This window comes from Chiloscyllium plagiosum, chromosome 10 (assembly GCF_004010195.1).
Source record: "Chiloscyllium plagiosum isolate BGI_BamShark_2017 chromosome 10, ASM401019v2, whole genome shotgun sequence".
Taxonomy (NCBI): Eukaryota; Metazoa; Chordata; class Chondrichthyes; order Orectolobiformes; family Hemiscylliidae; genus Chiloscyllium; species Chiloscyllium plagiosum.
The window spans coordinates 61,578,661-61,598,976 of NC_057719.1; the positions used below are offsets into that span (position 1 = coordinate 61,578,661).

At 37.7% G+C, this 20,316-nt stretch overlaps 1 protein-coding gene across 5 annotated transcripts in view; it reads right to left on the bottom strand.

Annotated features, from left to right (window-relative positions):
- Positions 1-20,316, bottom strand: part of akap6 (A kinase (PRKA) anchor protein 6) — a 410,503-nt gene that overhangs the window by 190,942 nt on the left and 199,245 nt on the right. For all 5 annotated transcript variants that reach the window (XM_043697895.1, XM_043697890.1, XM_043697891.1 and 2 more), the window contains 3 exons: positions 10,448-10,570; positions 7,992-8,088; positions 4,426-4,589 (listed from right to left, as the gene is read on the bottom strand). In XM_043697895.1, coding sequence (XP_043553830.1) covers positions 4,426-4,589; positions 7,992-8,088; positions 10,448-10,570 — 384 coding nt within the window. The remainder of the gene's footprint in view (positions 1-4,425; positions 4,590-7,991; positions 8,089-10,447; positions 10,571-20,316) is intronic.

Sequence of the window (20,316 nt, forward strand, 5' to 3'; positions counted from 1 at the left end):
AGGCCACATTTGGAGTACTGTGTGTAGTTCTGGTCGCCTCACTTTAGGAAAGATGTGGAAGCTTTGGAGAGGGTGCAGAGAAGATTTACCAGGATGTTGCCTGGAATGGAGAATAGGTCGTACGAGGATAGGTTGAGAGTTCTCGGCCTTTTCTCGTTGGAACGGCGAAGGATGAGGGGTGACTTGATAGAGGTTTATAAGATGATCAGAGGAATAGATAGAGTAGACAGTCAGAAACTTTTTCCCTGGGTACAACAGAGTGTTACAAGGGGACATAAATTTAAGGTGAAGGGTGGAAGGTATAGGGGAGATGTCAGGGGTGGGTTCTTTACCCAGAGAGTGGTGGGGGCATGGAATGCGCTGCCCGTGGGAGTGGTAGAGTCGGAATCATTGGCGACCTTTAAGCGGCATTTGGATAGGTACATGGATGGGTACTTAATCTAGGTTAGAAGTTCGGCACAACATCGTGGGCCGAAGGGCCTGTTCTGTGCTGTATTGTTCTATGTTCTATGTTCTATGAGACAAGTGATGTCAGCAAAATGCACTTCAGGTCATGTAACTTCCAAGAATTTGTTCGTTAACCTGTAAGAACACGCTCTCAGGCAGGGTTTTCATATTTAACTGCTTGAAGACTTTCCAACCGACAACTTCACTGAAGAAGCGTTCCTTGCCCTGCACTTGCTTCACTGACTCTAGTGAGTTGCAAAGAGCTCAGGAAACCCATGCACTGCTCGCTAAAGCTAGAATCCACGGCTAAGGTCAAAGCTAATTACCGATTGAATATTTCAATGATTTTCCTCACAGCTACATGGTGGAAGAAGATGTGGTTGGGATGAGTGAAGACTGGGTTCCCTGTTCACCTGCAAAACAGTCTAGGTCAAAGCAGAAAGTAGGTAGACTCTGTAAAGGTCCCGAGACCATTTTCAGGATTGAAGCCCACCTCTTCATGGCAAGTAAAATTCTGCTCATCATTTCTACTAACCTCTACTTGACAAACTACTGAGAATAGAAGGAAAAGTCTATTGAAAACAAGGTGGGAAACTAAAGCAATTTAATATTTTGTGGGGGAAACCGCACCTTACTTTCTCTCAGAAATGGCAAAGCAAATAATGTATCAATTCATAAATGAATTGTTAATAAATCAATGTTATATTTATATGGTCCCTGAAATCACACTACTTTACTAGCATCAAAACAGTTAACATTTTTGCATTGAATTGTTTTGTCAATTATCACAGTTACTTTGAATAGGTTAGCGTGTTCTATAAGAAGGGTTTTATAAAAACTCTACAAGCATACTTCTAATACATGATTTCAAGACCAAAGAAGTTTTAGAGATCATTGCTGATAGAATATTGATCTCAAACTTAAATATAATGTGTTTATATTTTAAATGTATATTGATCATGTGTCACTTTACAACTGTTGTAGTAAGGAGTCAATTTTGTGTTTCAATTTTGAGAGATAACTGATGTGAAATATTAATTATGCTCGTCATTTTATGGCAGAATTTTAAAATATACTTTGTCACTTGAAAATTTCATCTTGGTGCTTCATTTTAGATGTATGAAATTTATTGGATGTAGCAAAGTGCAAAGATGCTAACAGTTAAGGAGATAAAAACTGAGTAGCACTCAGCAAAATTGATAACTGGTGAGCACTGTCTGAACATGCTGGCTTTTTAAGTATGTAATTACTATTTGTAGTTGAATTGAGAAAAAGAGCAGCTAATACAACACTGACAAGAAGGACAAAGAGCAGCATGCAATATCAGCAAAGAGTAACATTGTAAACAGAAGTGGTCTTTATCGAACTAGAACAGCTGGAAGAGGGTGGGAGGGCAACTCTGAAGAAAAGTAGACTCAGAAATAAATATAAGGAACAGAAAAGAAAGTAGAAGTATGCATAAAGTACAACAGAAACAGGATGCAGCCAACAGAATCTGGAAGGAAAACTGATCAAACTAAGGAAACAGAAAGAGATAGCAGATGCATATGTGTCAAAACTGAGAAGATCTGAGGGTTGATATAATGAAGTTTTTAAGAAAAGCAGAATGCCCTAGTAAGCGTTATGTAGATGATCCTTTCAAGAAAAAAAATCACATGTTCATTAGGTTTGAAGTGAAAATCAGTTAGAACAAAATCAAGTACACATATATTACCAGCTGTTGAGCTACAAGGAGAAATTAACTAATTGACAGTTACATAAAACAGTTTTGAGTTCTGCCCTTACATCAAGGAATGTACATATAGCTGTGAAAATAATAATGAAAATAAAAATAAAATAATGAAATACAATAACAAATATCTCACAACAGACAATAATAATATTGGCTCTGGAAAGAAGAAGATGAAGAAATATATGATGCGAACAGTTTGCATGTCAACATAAGCAAAAATTGGATCAGCAACAGAAAGGAAGTCCAAGTTCCACATGCACTGTAAAAATCGAGAGATTTGCATCTTTAAAAGAGAGTTTTAATTGTTTCTGAGACTAAGACAAAAGGGCTTAAATTTCTAATAACTGTTCAAAGAATAGCCAGAAGAAGCAACTATAGAAATTAGTGGAAGGTTTCAGAACAGAAAATAATGACCAAATTGAGAGATGGATGGGGTGTTTGCATTGTAATAGTTCTACAGGCTTCAGCTACCAGACCTACTTTTAACATCAGTGAAATAAATAAAATCTGGGGCAACTGGTCACTGCGTTACAAAAACTAACCTTCTACTTTTGGTCATACATTTAAATGCCCAAAGTAAAAGGATAAGTATAGCCCTTTTTTTAAATTAAATAACTTCTGAGTGCTCAGAGAAACAAGTTTCATCTGCATATCATAGACTTAAATGAACAAAGTGTCACTGACAGATGTAACATAGAAGTTCATCTTCAAAGTGGCATTACAGCAATACTAAGATCTGTTCTCATGTTAGGTTTATCACACGCATACATCACAAGCTAGCTTTCCATTATTTTAAAGGCCTCAATGAAGTCTCTCTACATCCACACATTGCTACAGTGAAAAGATCCAACTCTCTTTCATGACAGATAATTCCAGGAAATGAAAAATATATTCCTTGAAAACAAATGTGACATCATTCGCTTGCCCATACAAAATGAATTTACTGATAGTTATACATACAATTAAACAGAATTAAGACATACTGGACATGTGGAAATCCCCACAAAACATCTACAGACTTGCTGATGATGCCAACTGACCAGATTTGAGGAGAAAGGAGAAAGGATATTGGAAATCTATGGTTGAAATAACAAAATATTGGAGTGTGCTGCATTAGGAGTAGGAAGGTTGCTTTGAGTAAGAGTAAAATCCTCATTTTATATTCACATATTTTTTTTTGCTAACATTAACAAACAGAGGAAAGTATATCTCAAAAGTGTATAATATATTTTGTATAAAGTCACACAGTTACTCTTTGAATAATTAGAGTCATAGAGTCACAGCATTGTACAGCACGGAAACAGACCCTTCGGTCCAACTCATCCGTGCTGACCAAGTATCTTAAATTAATCTAGTTCCATTTGGTCCATATCTCTCTAAACACTTCCTATTCATATATCCACCCAAATGCCTTTTAAATGTTGTAACTGTAACAACCTCCACTACCTCCTCTGGCAGCTTGTTTCAAACACACACCACTCTCTGTGTGGAAAAAGGTGCACCTTAGGTACCTTTTATAAATTTCCCCTCTCAGCTTAAATCTGTACCCTCTAGTTTTGGATACCCTTTAACCTGAGAAAAAGATCTTGGCTATTCACCTTGTCCATACCCCTCATGATTTTATAAATCTTTAGAAGATCACTCCTCAGCCTCCGACACTCCAGGGTAAATAGCCCCAGCCTATTCAGCCTCTCCCTATAGCTCAAACCCTCCAAACCAGGCAACATCTTTGTAAATCTTTTCTGAATCCTTTCAAATTTAACAATATCTTTCCTAAAGCAGGGAGACCAAACTTGAATGCATTATTCCAAATGTGGCCTAACCAAGGTCCTGTACAGCTGCAACATGACATCCCAAATCCAACATTCAGTTTTTAGACTAATAAAGGCTAGCATACCAAATACTTTCCTCACTACCCTGTCTATCTGAGACCCCACTTTCAAGGAACAAAGAGGTGGTAACTCTTTTAAAGCAAACTCAAAATTTGGTCAGTGTGGTACCTTGCTTCATTAATGTGCCCTATTCTAAGCCTCCAAGCAGCATCACTGCAGTTTTCAGGTATGTACATTGTACAAATATTTCCTGATGTTAACATGTGTTTGTGTTTGTACATTAACGAGAAAATAGAATTGTATAGTTGTTCTACTTCAAAAACACAATAACACTTGCTATAAATGGTGGCTGAAAATTAATAAATTGTTACACATTTAAAGTATCTCAAGACATGTTTGATATAACTAACTTACTATGGGGCTTCTAGATCCTTCTAAACCATCTGCAGTCACATCAGTTGCCAGTATCTCAGCTTTGATTATGTCCAGTGCTCGAAGAATCCAACTGTGCTGTCGTTTGATTTGTTTTTGTAGCTCCTGCCATTGACTTGTAATAATCTGCAGCATGTCTTTCAATCCTTCAAAGCAGAACAACTAGATATCAGCACTCAACAGAAGAAGCATAATACTAATAGCAATCAATTAACAAATGTTATGGGGAGACAGAATATCATATACCTTGCAGTTCCCCATAAATATTTCAATCAAGCCACATTTTACTTCTTCAAAGTTGAATTGAAACATCTAAAGAGAAAAGGATACCTCTAAACTTGTTTCCAATATGAATTCATGTAACCCTAGTTAACAAATAGCACCATGAAGTGCTATTTACATATTAAACTTGAAATGCGTTGAATCCTATGAAGTACGGAATCATAATGATGGAAAATATATTAAAAAAACCATGTTCCCTACTGTGATGGTTTTAGGTGAGGAATAGTACTACTTATTTCAGTATTGTATTGGCAATGCTTCAATGATTTGCCATAACCCAAACTTCTGAACAGTTCCCTGCTGTACTAATCAATACAGCATTTCAAACTCTTGGAACCTCTTAGGGTCTCATACTATCAAATTAGGTACAATGCTTAAGATTGGTATAAATTGTGCTGACTGAGAAGATTGAGACTACAAGACATACATTAATTTACAGACTCCACAATCATCTAAGATGCTGGCAGAAAATACTTTCATCTTCTGCTATATGCTGGACTCAAACAGATTCTCAGCGGGACTGACTGCACTGAGTTGTATCTTCAATCATGTTTTAACTCAATCTGACGACAGAAGAACAGTAGGCGAGAATACATTGTCAGATTTTAAAATAAAGTTCAAAATGCAATTTAAAACTATATTTTCTGTAATTTATAATACGAGTGAAGAGTGAAGTACTGGGTTTCTTTAGTGCTAGGATATAATGGGTTCATTTTAATTAAGTGCACAATAGAATCATAATATCATAGAATCCCTACAGTATGGATACAGGCCCTTTGGCCCAACAAGTCCATACCAACCCTCCGAAGAATAACCAGCCAGACCCATTCCCCAACCTATCACTCTACATTTACCCATAACTAACCCATAACCATTCCTGAAGAAGGGCTTATGCCTGAAACGTCGATTCTCCTGTTCCCTGGATGCTGCCTGACCTGCTGCGCTTTTCCAGCAACACATTTCCATAACTAATGCACCTAACCTACACAACCTGAACGCTATGGGCAATTTAGCATGGTCAATTCATCTAACCTGCACAAGGTGGCAACACATAAGATAAAGTGGAACACTGGGATTTAGACCTTTCTGTAAAATCAACAAGAAAATATTATGTTTAACTAAACAAAATGTTACGTAAATATCTCTTTGACTGCTGTTGCTACTAATATCTTGAGATTAATTTCACATCATGGGCAGAATCTTATTAAGGGATTTGAGGATTTCCTGCTGGCTACAGAACTGGTCCTAGCATCTCAGGATGGAGGAACAAGCAGATAACAGCTGAGTGTTATTGTAGGTGGTGGGGAGCATCCCATGGGGTGGGGGTCATAAAGCCAGAATGAATGGCAGTGGTCATGCATAGGTTAATGCTGGTTGAGGGATTCCCCCACCCAATAACAGTCTGTCTGCAGTGGTAACTTGTTATTATCCAACTTGGAACTGATTCAGCTTCATTGGAAAGACTAACGATTGTTTAAGGGCCTCATTTGGTGATGGAATAGAAAAGACAAGCTTTGGTTTTCCCACCCATAACTTAATTTGAATAGAGTTGGTAAAGCAATGGTGTTCTGATATGTTATCACCCCTCCTAATCAAGTTTCTGTCCCATGCTGCCTCTGGACTGGAAGATTCGGTCCAAACCTTTTAAAACTCCTTCATCTGTTATTGAAACTCTTATTCAGACCCAATTAAAAGAAGAATATTCATTGAGTAGCATCTCTGAACTGTCAATCAATATGTGAACTCAGAATCTTTGCAGAAATAATTGTAGCTTTTCAGACAAGCATTAATAATATGGATGAATGTAACAAAATAAACTATTTAAATGGCATGACCAGATGTTTTCTTTTTCCTTACCTGGGTTTTCAATCTAAGGAGTCCAGCAGAGGATTATTTTAACTCTCAATGACAGTTGCAGCCTGTTTTCTCTTTTTGGTTGACAGTTAAGAAGGGCTACAAAAGGATTATTAATCTTTAATTGGGTCTGAATGGGAGCTGTTTGTTTCAATCATCTTTTTATCACTTTTTTTTTGGAAAATTCATCTGATCTGCAGAGACTGGTCTTTTTTGTATTGTGAGATTGTGTCTGCGTATGGGATTAAGGTTATATAGTTTAATTCTGAATTGTAGCTCGGATGTTAATCAGTAGTTGCTGCTTGCTTAAAGAATAGGTTCTGTTTATCACAACTGGATTATTTTGAGATCATTAAAGAAGTCTGGTCAACATTTCTGTTACTCTGGGTAGAAGTACAAAAGAGTGGAATTGACTATTTTGATAATTGAATCAAGATATTTATTCTAATGGTGTGACTGGTGGAGTAGTGGGATTTAATTATTAACACATTCCTCCTGTCACAGTCAGAATAATACAATAATACAAGGAGCTCTGGTGCCCCAGTGGTTGTATGCTTATTTCTGAGCCCAGAGGCCTAGATTCACATCCCACCATTCCAGCAGAGTAGAATGAATTCTCTGAACAAGTTGATTTGAAAATATTGACAGTGATGGCGATTTTTGGCTTAAACTCCAGTTTCCCACTTGCCCTCAGCATTTCCTGATTCCATGAGAGATCAAAATTCTGTCTGTCTTAACTTTAAATACATGAGACAGTAACGTATTCACAACCCTCCAGAGCAAAGAGTTCAAAAGACTCACAATCCTTTTAGTCTAGAAATTTCTGCTTATGTCAGTCCGAGATGATCATCCTCTTATCCTGTGATTGTGCACCTCTGTTTTAGATTCTCCAGATTGTGGGAAAAGCACTTCTCACTGGCTAACTTGTCAAGCTTCTTCAGAATTGTGTACATTACAATATGACCAACCTTCATTCTTTTTAACTCCAGAGAATGTGAACTCAATTAGCTCAGCTTCTTGTCATAGGACACTTGTTATCTAAGGGTTCAATTTAGTGAACCATTATTGTGCTGCCTCTCACGCAAGTGTAACCCTCCTTAAATATGGAGACCAAAACTACAGACAATATTCCAGGTGTGGTCTCACCAGGACCCCAAACAATTTATTCTTGTACACTAATCTCCAAGCAACAAAGGCCAACATGACAGTAGCCTCATTAATTGAGCTTGATGTTAACTTTCTGTGTCCATTGTATAAGTACACCCAAATCCCTCTGAACATCAACCGAAATTCATGTCAAATGTAGATTTAGTCAGATCCTGATTTTCCAATTAGCGCCACTGTCAAAGTAGGTTCTGCTTAAATAAAGGGACATTGTGACTCCTGAAATTGTTATTACTTAGAGGACTTACCTGATTTGCGTGATTCAATGAGCTCCAGAAGTTGCTGTCCTTCTTCTACCACAGCATCTTTTAGTGCACAGTGACTATCTACATTGAGTTTAAAACACTGCAACAAAAGAAGTTAAATATTAGCATCCTCGAAATTACCTGATTTTTTTTAAAAAGCAGATTGATAGGTTCTTTTTCCAGTTGTTTAATCCTGTCGAGAAGCTAGGAAATAATACCAAAGTTTTGAATCCTTGACTCCTCCAGTATCTACTCTGCGTAATTACTTTCCATGCCTTAGCAAGCTATTTTATCACAGAAAACATACAGACACATTTCATTCTTCCTCCTATGTATGTTCTAGAATGTAACATCGGGCATTAGATAGCAATCAGAAACAAGAATCCTCAATGATTTGCCTGTCTGCCAGAGTGAAACTAGAGTGGTTATCATGCCCCCATTATTGACTTAGCTGAATTTTGTTAACTCAGTAACAACTATAGTTTCAAACATGGGTCTCACTGACCTAGTACCAAAGTAGGAGGCGCATTATTCACCAATGAAACCCAAACCTAATGGACTAAAAACATGAACCAAAAATGTTTTTATTCTGGTGGAATAATGCTATTGCAATTGGATGAATAGAAGTTGGCATTGAATCCTGAACCTAGTTATTTTAAGTCTCTACTCATTTTTTGAAATCACACCTTTTGTGTAAACTCATGAAAGAAGTGTGACTGGTGGTGTAACATCAATCATTCTCCACAACTTTTGTGCGAGGCTCCATTGAAAAACAACAACTGAAATCGCATAATTATGCTTATTAATACTCACGATTTGGAGGTGCTGGTGTTGGACTGGGGTGGATAAAGTTAAAAATCACACAACCCCAGATTATAGTCCAACAGGTTTATTTGGAAGCATTAACTTTTGAGGTGCTGCCCAATACCCAATAGAATAAATTGACACATTGTCAGATAGCTCAGCCACTGAATGGGTACAGGGATGACTGGTTATCTTGAATTGTTCTCACTGAAAGGATTCATGGTCAAATCACCTAATCCTCAAGAAAAGGTTTCTGATCACAGAAGACAACCCTTGAATATTTATATGCTAACTGAAAAGGAACATTAGTAGAGGCATGATCACCTGATAACACGCTCAATCAAGGATTGCAGAGGTCCAAAAGAACTCTTTTAAAAGTGAACAGTTTAAACATATATATTATTTGTATGTAAATGTTTGTGTCTAAATCCATTCTAGTTTGTGCATCTGTGCCAATTAAAATATACGATTGTTTCGCTGGATCTGAATTTTAATAATTGTTGAAGATATGATTTCAGATTTTTAAGCAACCCTACAGCTATAACCCCAACCACATATTTTGCAGGTGTTGCCAGGAGATGGAAGTGGTCCTTGGCCCTGGGATCATTGGCATTCTTTTCTCCAGTTCCTCTTCCATACTTGCTTTTGCAAGAATCAATTTCACCTCCCAGAAATGTCTTCCAAATGTGCGTTTGGAGATGCATCTCTAAGATCAGACTTACTAGCCACAAAAGGCTCCAATGAACCTATAGCCAGTGACACGGAATTTCTTATTTGTTAGTGACCAATTGCTGGTGAATTAATTATTACAATGAAATAGTTGCAAAAACATTATTCTTGCATTGATAACGATGATAATAAAGAGCAAAGCAATTAATTGTAACTTGATTTTTGATCTGTTCAGACAATCCTAAGCAAGTGTAATGTGAAATAAAAAACAAATTGTTTAGACACCGACTTAATAATGTTTTTTTCAAAATCTAATGTTTTTCACTGTTTCAATGTAATATTTTTAATAGAGTCAGAACACTTATGAAACAAAGTTTTCAACAACAATAGCCAATATTAACAGGCTAACCTTATTTATATCCATAACTGGATACTAAGCATGGTCCCAAACATTGATAATTAAGCAACAACTTCACAAAAAAGTGAAGAACATTTGCACAATTTGCTTTTAAATTTGAAGGAAGTTTTCTTTAATTTGTAATACCCTATATGTTAACTTACTTTTTCTGACTGATTATAGTAGTCCCTGAGATTTACACTGGATAGTGATGAGAAATAGAATCCTCCTTAAACTGATATTGCTGCAGTCAATTACAGCTCATCTGGGATGAAACCAATATGTCCCAGGATTTCTGCTTATGGTTCAAGTGCACACTAGATAAATTCCAACAAGGATCCCTCACATAATAAACATATTGCATTATGGTTTAAATCAATCAAAATTCATTTAGTGAATAGTGTGGTGTTATTATAACTAAAATAATTCAATGTTCTTTTTTCTTGATGTATAAGAGATTTGCCACTTCTATGAAGAAAGTGTTCCTGAACATTAAGTATTTTATACAGCATACTTGTTCTATTAAATCAAAAGATTTTAATATATAACTCATTTTGTTAATATGAGATTTCAGGAGCATATGTCTTACCAAATGGGTTTCCAGATAAAGTTTCAGACTGCATGTATCAGCTTTCGGAGGTGTCCAGTTTTCAGTTGTTTCCATGGCTTCAAACAACCAATGAATCAATTCATCAAGCTTATTTACAAAACCCTAAAGAAACAGGAATAATTTGATAAGTAATTAAAGTCATTAAACTTAACTTAATTATTAAACTAAATCTTTAGCCATTGCAGAGAATAATAGTTTCAAGTGTTCCGCTGAATAACAATCATGGTTTATTTCTGATGTCAGACATCATATTAGCCCTCTTTTGTTTGTCTTTCTGTGATAAGATAAAACCACCCATTGAATAAAGTGTTAGTATTTGGCTCAAAAATGATATTTCCAAACCAGATCATTAAGGGTTATTTGAACATGGCAATAAGCAATTGAAGGAAAATACATGAAAAACAAGCTTAGTGTAACAACAGCCTATTGTTTTAACAACAACCTTGCCTTAGTTTGAGAACAGGCTAGTTTGCAATGACACCCTGGATTTGTTTGTGAACATCAAGCACAGAGAAATATTTGGGAAAGTACTGAGGAATGATAATACAATATATAATATCAGATTCAGAATAGCGTTAACTTGGTAACTTTCTCCAGCTTGCTGGAACCTTTCACCTTTGGACTGGGGATTTGTGAGACGGAGCTAGGGACTTTTCACCATCTGACTGGGGTTCAAGGACCAGTACTATGGAAACTCAGATAGACTTTCAAGTGTCAACCCGTCATCCAGGATGGGCAAAGACAGTGAGACTCACTTGTGGAAAATGTCAAAGGTAGTTTAAGCTAATAGATGCTCATTAGTTTGCATACACCTAAATTAGATTAAGCTAATACATTTTTGCTTTCTATTAAAGTGCACATTTCTTCTAGTATTTATTCAGATCAGACCTTAAAGAACCCATTAGGCACTTTCAGACTAACAGTACAGAGTAGTAAGAAATTTCATTATTTTATTTGACTGAATTAAGTACAACGCTGTCCCGTTTCTGCATGTTTATTAAAAGTAATCTCTGCGCATGTTTGCAAGTACATATATTAATGAAAAACTGGAGCCATTCTACTCTCCTCACCCACTTGTAACATTCAAAAATATATAACAAATTCTGAATATGTTACTATGCAGAAATTAGAAAGCAATATAAGTCACAGCAGTGATTTAATAGTTACAAAAGTGTCTCAGTGTTTATCACATTAATATTCCATTGGTACAGAAAAGTTTATAGATGATTGTAAAATGTCCATGTGGATTTCTGGCAGTAATCCTAACTTACCCTGGATAACTATTAAGCTTAAATTAATCAGCACTCTCCAAATTCTCTAACTTCAAGGGACTTTCTGAGGGTTTTAAATAAAGTGAAATTGTCCATTGGAATTATCACTTTCCTTGGCAATTCTTTCAGAATCATCTAGGTCAAAGTTTCTGCATAGTCCCAATGCCCAACTCCAGTCCACATTGCTACGTGACTCTCTGGCCATCAGAAATGTCTGGATCAATACATCTCTCAGAAATTGTCATTTGTATGTAAGGCAATATAATTCTGAGTGGTTATTGCAGTTGAATTTAAGCTTCTCCTGGTGAAGGATGTTCATATTGGGAAAAGGACAACTCCTATTTCTGTCCTTCAAGCAACAAGTATTTGCAAGAATTACATGGTTAGATACAGACAGCAGCCCTTGTATTGTACACCAACAATATATTGCAGCTCCAACCTCAAGAAGCATTTTTACTCATGCATCACAACATTTTGTATTTCGCACATGAGCGACCATGTACTTTCTCTAAGTGATGACTGTTAATTTTGTTAAGTTGCGAACATGTGTCAAATTAGAGACAGTTTTATACTGTGGCCCCATACCTACAACAATGTAGGATCAAACTGACTAAAATCATTTCACATTAGATTGAAACGTTTCGTCCAACCAAAGCTTAATTAAATTCCAATTTTTCCGACAAACAAACAGCTACTTAGTTTGATGAACCACTAAGTGCACAAGAACGTATTCAAAGTAATTTTTATACTTCTTTCTGAATTATAGAATTACCTCCTTTTTTTTGGCTGTTGTTAGTTCTGTATGCCTTTGGTTCCAATTCTATTAATCACTCTTTCAGGCTAAAGCCATGATGAAACACCTGTCTTTCTGTTAATCTGGAGAGAAACAATTCATGCCAAGTCTGGTCAATCATCAAAATTACCTCTTTTCCAACCCATGGAAGCACTGATACCACATGGCAAGGTAAAAACAAAATCAACTTAGTGAGTACATCAAATTATATTTTAAAAGTCCTTAACATATCATTTAATAAATTAAGGGGAGAAGTAATGAGATTGTCATATTATTTGCAAACAGATGAGAAATCTTTGGTTATAATTTTATCATTGCATTACAAGTCACAAACAAAACTGCACACTGATTATTGTTAATCTTTGTTAAAATTGATGGTAATAATGAAATTTTTGACGTGGAGGAGCTGATGTTGGACTGGGGTGGACAAAGTTTAAAAATCACACAACACCAGGTTATAGTCCAACCGAAGATTTCTCATCTGTTTGAAAAAATTGTGACCATCGCATTACTTCTCCCCTAATTTATTAAACGATATCTTGCTGCGTTCCTCAGTAAGTTAACTTTGCTTTTACTTTGCCATAAAGGAAGAGATATGGCATCAGTAGTTCTTTCAAATTTAGAGAATTAACATGAACTGGAACATTTTTTTATTTGATACCTTTCCATTCAGGGCAGAAAGGTGGTTCCATGAGCAGACTCTCATAATTTTTAGGCAAATTGCTTCATCACCAGAACTTTCCAACAAGTGCCAAGACATAGTATGGCTGGTGGTGAGAAGGGCACTGCCCATCAGATCCTTCATGCACACCTATCCCTGTGCACCACTCCTCACTGCCCTCAAAGTGTCTATGCTGACAAAAAGACTATCACCCATATCCTTCTGGAATGTGCCTTTGCAAAGAAGGTCTAGAGAGAGATGCAGTGGATTTTGTCGAGATTCATCCCTGAGTATTTTCATGATGCGGGAGTCTGTGCAATATGGTCTGTTCCCTAGCATGCCCACCAAGACAAACATCAACTGCACCTGAAGGCCCATCAACTCAGTAAAAGCTGCACTTGGTCTGCCTGAAATATGCTGGCGTTATTCTCAACCAGTTATGTTTGGGATTATGAGTCTTTTCAGTTCTCAGACCCTCACATTGCCTCCAAATGAACATTAGTAGTTTCCAGCATAAGCAGAAAATGTCTTTTGTTCTTGCAACTGTCGAGAAGCTCTGAGAAATGTTAAATTTCCATTTTGTTTGTTATTATTTTCTCTCTGCAAAGACTATACAGAATTGATTTAGAACCTTTATATGCACTTATAGATGACATTTTACAAACAAACTATACTTTTGAAATGAAAAGAATTAGTGACGGATAATGGTCCCTCTGAGCTGCTCAGATTCTTCAAGGGTTCACGCAAAACCAACTAATACACTGACTTCTGGTTCTGGGAGTCGCTCCTGTGCATGAAGCTTGGACATTTGCGCAACTGCAGGAAAAATTATATTGAATGTAGGTGATAGAGCAGATACCACTGTTGAGTACCTGCTGTTCTCAGAGTTTTCAAATATCAAAAGGGTTCATTATATGGTAGCAATAAATAGAACTACATTTAGTCAGATCAAGCTACTAGGACTTTAGGGAGCTGGTTCAAATACATCTGTTCCATCTAAAAGCTAGAGTAGAACTCCCTGGCCTGAATCTTACTTTTTTTGGCTAGATCTGAGCTTTTTGGAGGCATTTCTGCCACACAGCCAAGTGTGTTTTTTTTCCCATTCTTCATTTGCAGAATATGGGTGTCATTGGCCAGATCAGCATTTATTGACCACCCCTAAACGTCCAGAGAACAGTTTAGAGTCAACTACATTGTTGTAAGTCTAGAGTCACATGTAGGTCAGATCAGGTAAGGATGGCAGTTTCCTTCTGAAAGGACATTAATCAACCAAACCAGATTCTTTCAACAATTGACTTTTTTTTATGGTCATCACTAAACTCTTAATCCCAGATTTTTACTCAATTCAAATTTCTCGATCTACCTTGGTGGGATTCAAACCCAAATGTCTGGGACATTACCCAGGTCTCTGGATTAATATAATATCACGAGGCCATCACCTGCCCACATTTTGCTATATAGTCCCAAACTCGCCTCATAACTACCTACTTTCCACTATTGCACCCATCATGTCTAATTCCTGCTGCATCTTACCATTTGCTATTCCTGGAACAACCTGTCACTCTGCAGATATCCTGGAACATGTCAGCACTCCTTGCATCTGCCACATCCTTGAAAGTGCATTGTGCACCTGAACAACACTGTCAATTTGGAGCTGTACTATATGGTACCTGACATTTGTCCCAGACATGGCAAACTAAGGAAACCTGGCACCCTATTTTCAGGGCAGATAGCTGGAGGTTCTGTTGGATAGGGTAGATGTAGGATTTCCTCTTTCCTCAGGACTGTGAGCGGAGTCTATGACACGAGACAACCTGCAACATCTTCCCTCGCTTGCTTCTCCCATCCCAAACCACTAATCCTATATACCCTCTGTGTGGCCTGATCACTCATTTGGGACACCTCCTCAATTGTACCAGATGTAACAGCTGTCCCACAGATCTCTGTAATAGTGACCTCTCTCTCATTGCAGGAGAAAAACAGCCCACCATTGGGTGGAAAGGCTGAAAGCAAGAGATAGACTACCATTTGGCTCGTCATCCCTAATGTAGAGAACATCCTGACTCTGAATGCCCCAAGTATCTGATCATGTCCAAGTCCCTGGACTGGTAATGAAAGCTGCCTTTCACTTACTGTGCTCAGACCCCCTTACTAAATGCCTTGCTCTTGACTTGACTAGGTTTGCTGACAACTATGACAAGCTTCTTGCCTTTGTATCTATGTTAACCGGTAAGACAAAACAGAAGAAATATGAGCCTTATATCTCTGGCTGAGGGGGCAAAGCACAAAAAGGCAAGGAAAGCATTGAAACATACAGAAGATAGGAGCAGTTGACCATTTGACTCCTCAAGCCTGCTTCATTAGTCAATATGATCATAGATGATTGAGCCCAAGACCCCAATCCCACCTTCTCCCCAAACGTATTGATGCTTTTAGTGACAAGAGTTATAACTACTTTCTTCTTGAAAACACAATGTTTTGGCTTGAACCACTTTCTGTGATAGTGAATTCCATAGGCTCGCCATTCTCTATGTGAAGAAATTTCTCCTCATCTCAGTCCCAAAATATTTAACTTAAATCCTTAAATGAGTTTTGAAAAGATTTCTGGTCCTGTTGAGGTTCTGGATGTGAGTTTGCTCACTGAGCTGGAAGGTTCGGTTTCAGATATTTTGTCATCATACTGGCTAACCTCATCAGTGAGCCTCTGGTGAAGTGCTGGTGTTATGTCCTGCTTTCTATTTGTGTGTTTAGGTTTGTTTGGGTGTTTGGTGATGTTATTTCCAGTTCTGTTTCTCAAAGGATGGTACATGGGTCCAAATCGATGTGTTTGTTGATAGAGTTCCAGGTGGAATACCATGCTTCAGGAGTTCTTGTGCGTGTCTCTGTTTGGCTTGTCCTAGGATGGATATGCTGTCCCAGTCAAAATTGAGTCCTTCCTAGTCTGTATGTAAGGTTACTAGGGTTAGTGGGTCATGTCGTTTTGTGGCTAGTTGATATTCATGTATCCTGGTGGCTAGTTTACTGCCTGTTGGTAGTGTTGTTACAGTCATTGCAGGGTGTTTTGCAAATGATGTTTGTTTTGCTTATTGTCTGTATAGGGTATTTATGTTCATTAGCTGCTGTTTTAGTATGTTGATGGGTTTGTGGGCTATCATGATGCCAAGAGATCTGAGTAGTCTGGCAGTCATTTCAGAGATATCTTTGATGTAGGGGGGAGTGGTGAGTGTTTCTGGACGTGTTTTGTCTGCTTGTTTGGGTTTGTTGCTGAGAAATCGGCGGACTGTGCTTATTGGGTGCCTGTTCTTCTTCAAAACATTGTAAAGGTGATTTTAGAAGAATGGCATTCCAACCAGAACTCTATCAATAACCAATTTGATTTGGAACCCATCTACCATCCTCTGAGAAAAACAAACCATAAATGACATCACCAAACACCAAAGAAACCTAAACAGATAAATAGAAAGTGGGATATAACACCAGTGCTTCACTGGAGGCTCACTGATGATGTTATCTTGTATGGTGACGAAACATCTGAACCCAAACCTTCTAGCTCAGCGAGCAAACTTAAGTCCTTAAACTATGACTCTGTTCAGGACTCTGTCACCCTCAGGAACATCTTTCCTATATTTAACCAGTTTAGTCCTGTTAGAATTTTATAGGTTTCTATGAGATTCCCGACGCATTCTTCTAAACTCCAATGAATATAATCCTAACCAATTCAACCTCTTCTCATAGATTAGCCCCACCATCCAAGAATCAATTTGGTAAACTTTGGTATAAAAGCTGGAGTGAGATACTTGTGATGTCTCAATCAGCAAATCTCACCATTGCTCACGTCACTCAGACTCCTATAAGATTCTGTCCTCTGTCTCAACCCCAGACAATTTGTGGCATCAGTAGAATGAGTGGAGCCATTCAGGACCATTACCTTATTCAAATTTCTTTCCCCACAGTTATCCCATTACATAATCATGGATGGAATACAGTTACCAGAATCACATCTCCCTCAAGTGTGGCCACTTTCCAAATTTTCTTGGGATGCACTCTCTCAGACTTGGAAAATGTAGATGTCTTGCTTGAGGAAAGTGAACTCTTATTGAGCCGTTGATTATTTCTCTACTGGAGGATCTTTAATCTCACAGCTATCTTTCACAGAGGACATTGTTACTTGTCGAAGTTTTTGTTGATACATTACCTTACCTGAGGAATTTATAATCTCGTGAATTCCTTTCCTGGAAGATTTTCTATTGAAATAAGTATGATCTTCCTTGTAAAATTTTGAGTTTTGGCATCAGGCAATCACTTTTTAATTTGGATAAATAGTCTGTCCTTTGTAGTATTCTGGATGTGTAAACAAAGCTTCTTTTCCTTATTGATCGTGTATAGATCTGGAGACATTAGCTTGGCTCCCATGGAGATATATGCTGTGTATCTCCCATGAGCTGTTGATCAGGCTGGACATTTTCAGTTGCCCACTTTACTTATTTAACTAATAGAGTAAATTTTTTCAGCCTGTCAGTTGTATTTCTGGAAGTTTACTGCTTATTTGGCACTATCACTAGCACTGACTGTTCTGCTTCGAAATACAGAGGAATAAATATTTCCACCAGTCCTGTGAGATATGTGACTTCCTTTATGTTGACAATGTTTAACAGTTCCCTTGTGCCAACATAAGTGGTGTCACTTGTTTCTTTCTTCTGTTAGGAGTCTCCTAGAAATCTGAGAAGCATAAAAAGGTTGTATATTTACAAGTTAGTTAATGGTACTTTCTAACTGGACCAGTTGTTCTCTTGGAATTAATGGGACCCCTTCTGACTCCTTAAGGTAAGTTGAGGTTGCAACAAGTATGCTTTTTCAGGAGTGAAGACTTTCATTTGCAAACAATGTAACATTTTAACACTCCTTGTGGTTATAATGCAAGTTGTAACATTCCCATATTCTTGACAGTTACGTCACCTAGTCTACATAGCCTTATCTCTGTAAGTTGTAGCTTCTGTTTGTTCAGTCATAGCAACTGGTCTGATAGGGTAGTGATGTCAGCACTGCTAATAAGCCTAAAATTAATGAGTTGTACACTGATACAAACAATTCCAGTAAAACTCAGATCATTGTGATCACCAATTTTCCCTATAAATAAATTGGTTATATGTTTAAAGGATATTGCTATACTATATTATTGTCTTTGCATGTTGCAGCTGCATAGAACATTGGTTAGGCCTCTTTTGGAATATTGTGTGCAATTCTGGTCTCCTTCCTATCAGAAGGATGTTGTGAAACTTGAAAGGGTTCAGAAAAGATTTGCAAAGATGTTGCCAGGGTTGGAGGGTTTGAGCTATAGGGAGAGGCTGAATAGGTTGGGACTGTTTTTCCTGGAGCGTCGGAAGCTGAGGGGTGACCTTATAGAGATTTACAAAATCATGAGTGGCATGGATGGGGTAAATAGACAAGGCATTTTCCCTGGGGTGGGGGAGTCCAGAACTAGAGGGCATAGGCTTAGGATGAGAGGGGAAAGATTTAAAAGGGACATAAGGGGAAATATTTTCACGCAGAGGGTGGTACGTGTATGGAATGAGCTGCCAGAGGAAGTGGTGAAGGCTGGTACAATTATAACATTTAAAAGGCATCTGGAAGGGTTGAGAGGGATATGGGCTAAGTGCTGGCAAATTGGACTAGATTAGTTTAGGGTATCTGGTCAGCTTGGACAAGTTGGACCAAAGGGTCTGTTTCCATGCTGTACATCTCTATGACTCTATGTGTAACCTCCCCTTTTCCTACAACTTTGCAACAGTATCATACTTCTGCACTTAATGTTTGATTTTTGAGGCAATGCTGTATTTTAAGTTATGTTGCCTGCTGCAAAGTCCAATCTTTTGTTCTGTATGGTCCATCACTGACCTTGAATTTGTTAAAAAGTACTATATCTTTTGGTTAATTTCTTCTCAATGTGCTGTCTAACCTTGACTGCAAATGTGCTTTATGTCTATATCATTGTAATATTGCTTGTAATCCACTGTTCCTTAAGCTTCTTTCTTGTGTTCACAAATGCTATTTCAAATTGAATTACTGTCGAGCTTTCAAGAATATCTGCAGCATCCCTTTTATTTGCCTGCCTTTTGTAACTCTATATTATTCCTTGATTGTATTAAGTTTCTAAATAAAGCTTTAAAATTTATTGTGGGCTTTTTTTTAATGATTTACTACTTTCTAGATTTTTCAAACTCCTTTATGTATGATATATAATGTCTGTACTACTTTAAAGGTTTTCTTGCCTTTTTCAAAGTTTTCCTGATTTTGTTAATGATCTAAAAGATAGCTGCTTCTTCTTCGAGGGATTCCCACCTTCTGTAGCCAAGATGGAGGTTATGCACTTGTTCCTAGGTAAAATGAACCTTTTCTGACTTTCAGAGTCTAAAACACCAAGCATTTTCTTCTATGCCATTTCTGGCTGTGGCCTTTATGAACCCTTCTGCCAAATTGTGGTTAAATTGTGTTTCACATTGTTTGCCACCTCAAGTAGTTGGTGGTACTGGGTGAAGGTTGTTTGAGGTAGTTTACTACCACCATCCTCTTACCTTTTACTTTCTCTTGGACTTATCTAGTGGTTAATGGTAGAGGGTACACCACCATAACTATTTCCAGAAGAGATGCTCTTTTAAATATGAAGAAGGTTTACTATAGAGAACATAGAACATTACAGCTCAGTACAGGCCCTTCGGCCCTCGATGTTGCACCGCCCTGCCTTACTAATCTGAAGCCCATCCCACCTACACTATTCCACGTACGTCCATATGCCTGTCCAATGATGACTTAAATGGACTTAAATTTGGCGAATCTATTACCGTTGCAGGCAAAGCATTCCATACCCTTACTACTCTCTGAGTAAAGAAACTACCTCTGACATTTGTCTTATACCTATCTCCCCTCACTTTAAAGTTGTGTCCCCTTGTGTTTGCCATCCCCATACTTGGAAAAAGGCTCTCCCTGTCCACCCTATCTAACCCTCTGATTATCTTGTATGTCTCTATTAAGTCACCTCTCAACCTTCCTCTCTCTAACGAGAACAGCCTCAAGGCCCTCAGCCTTTCCTCGTAAGACATTCCTTCCATACCAGGCAACATCCTAG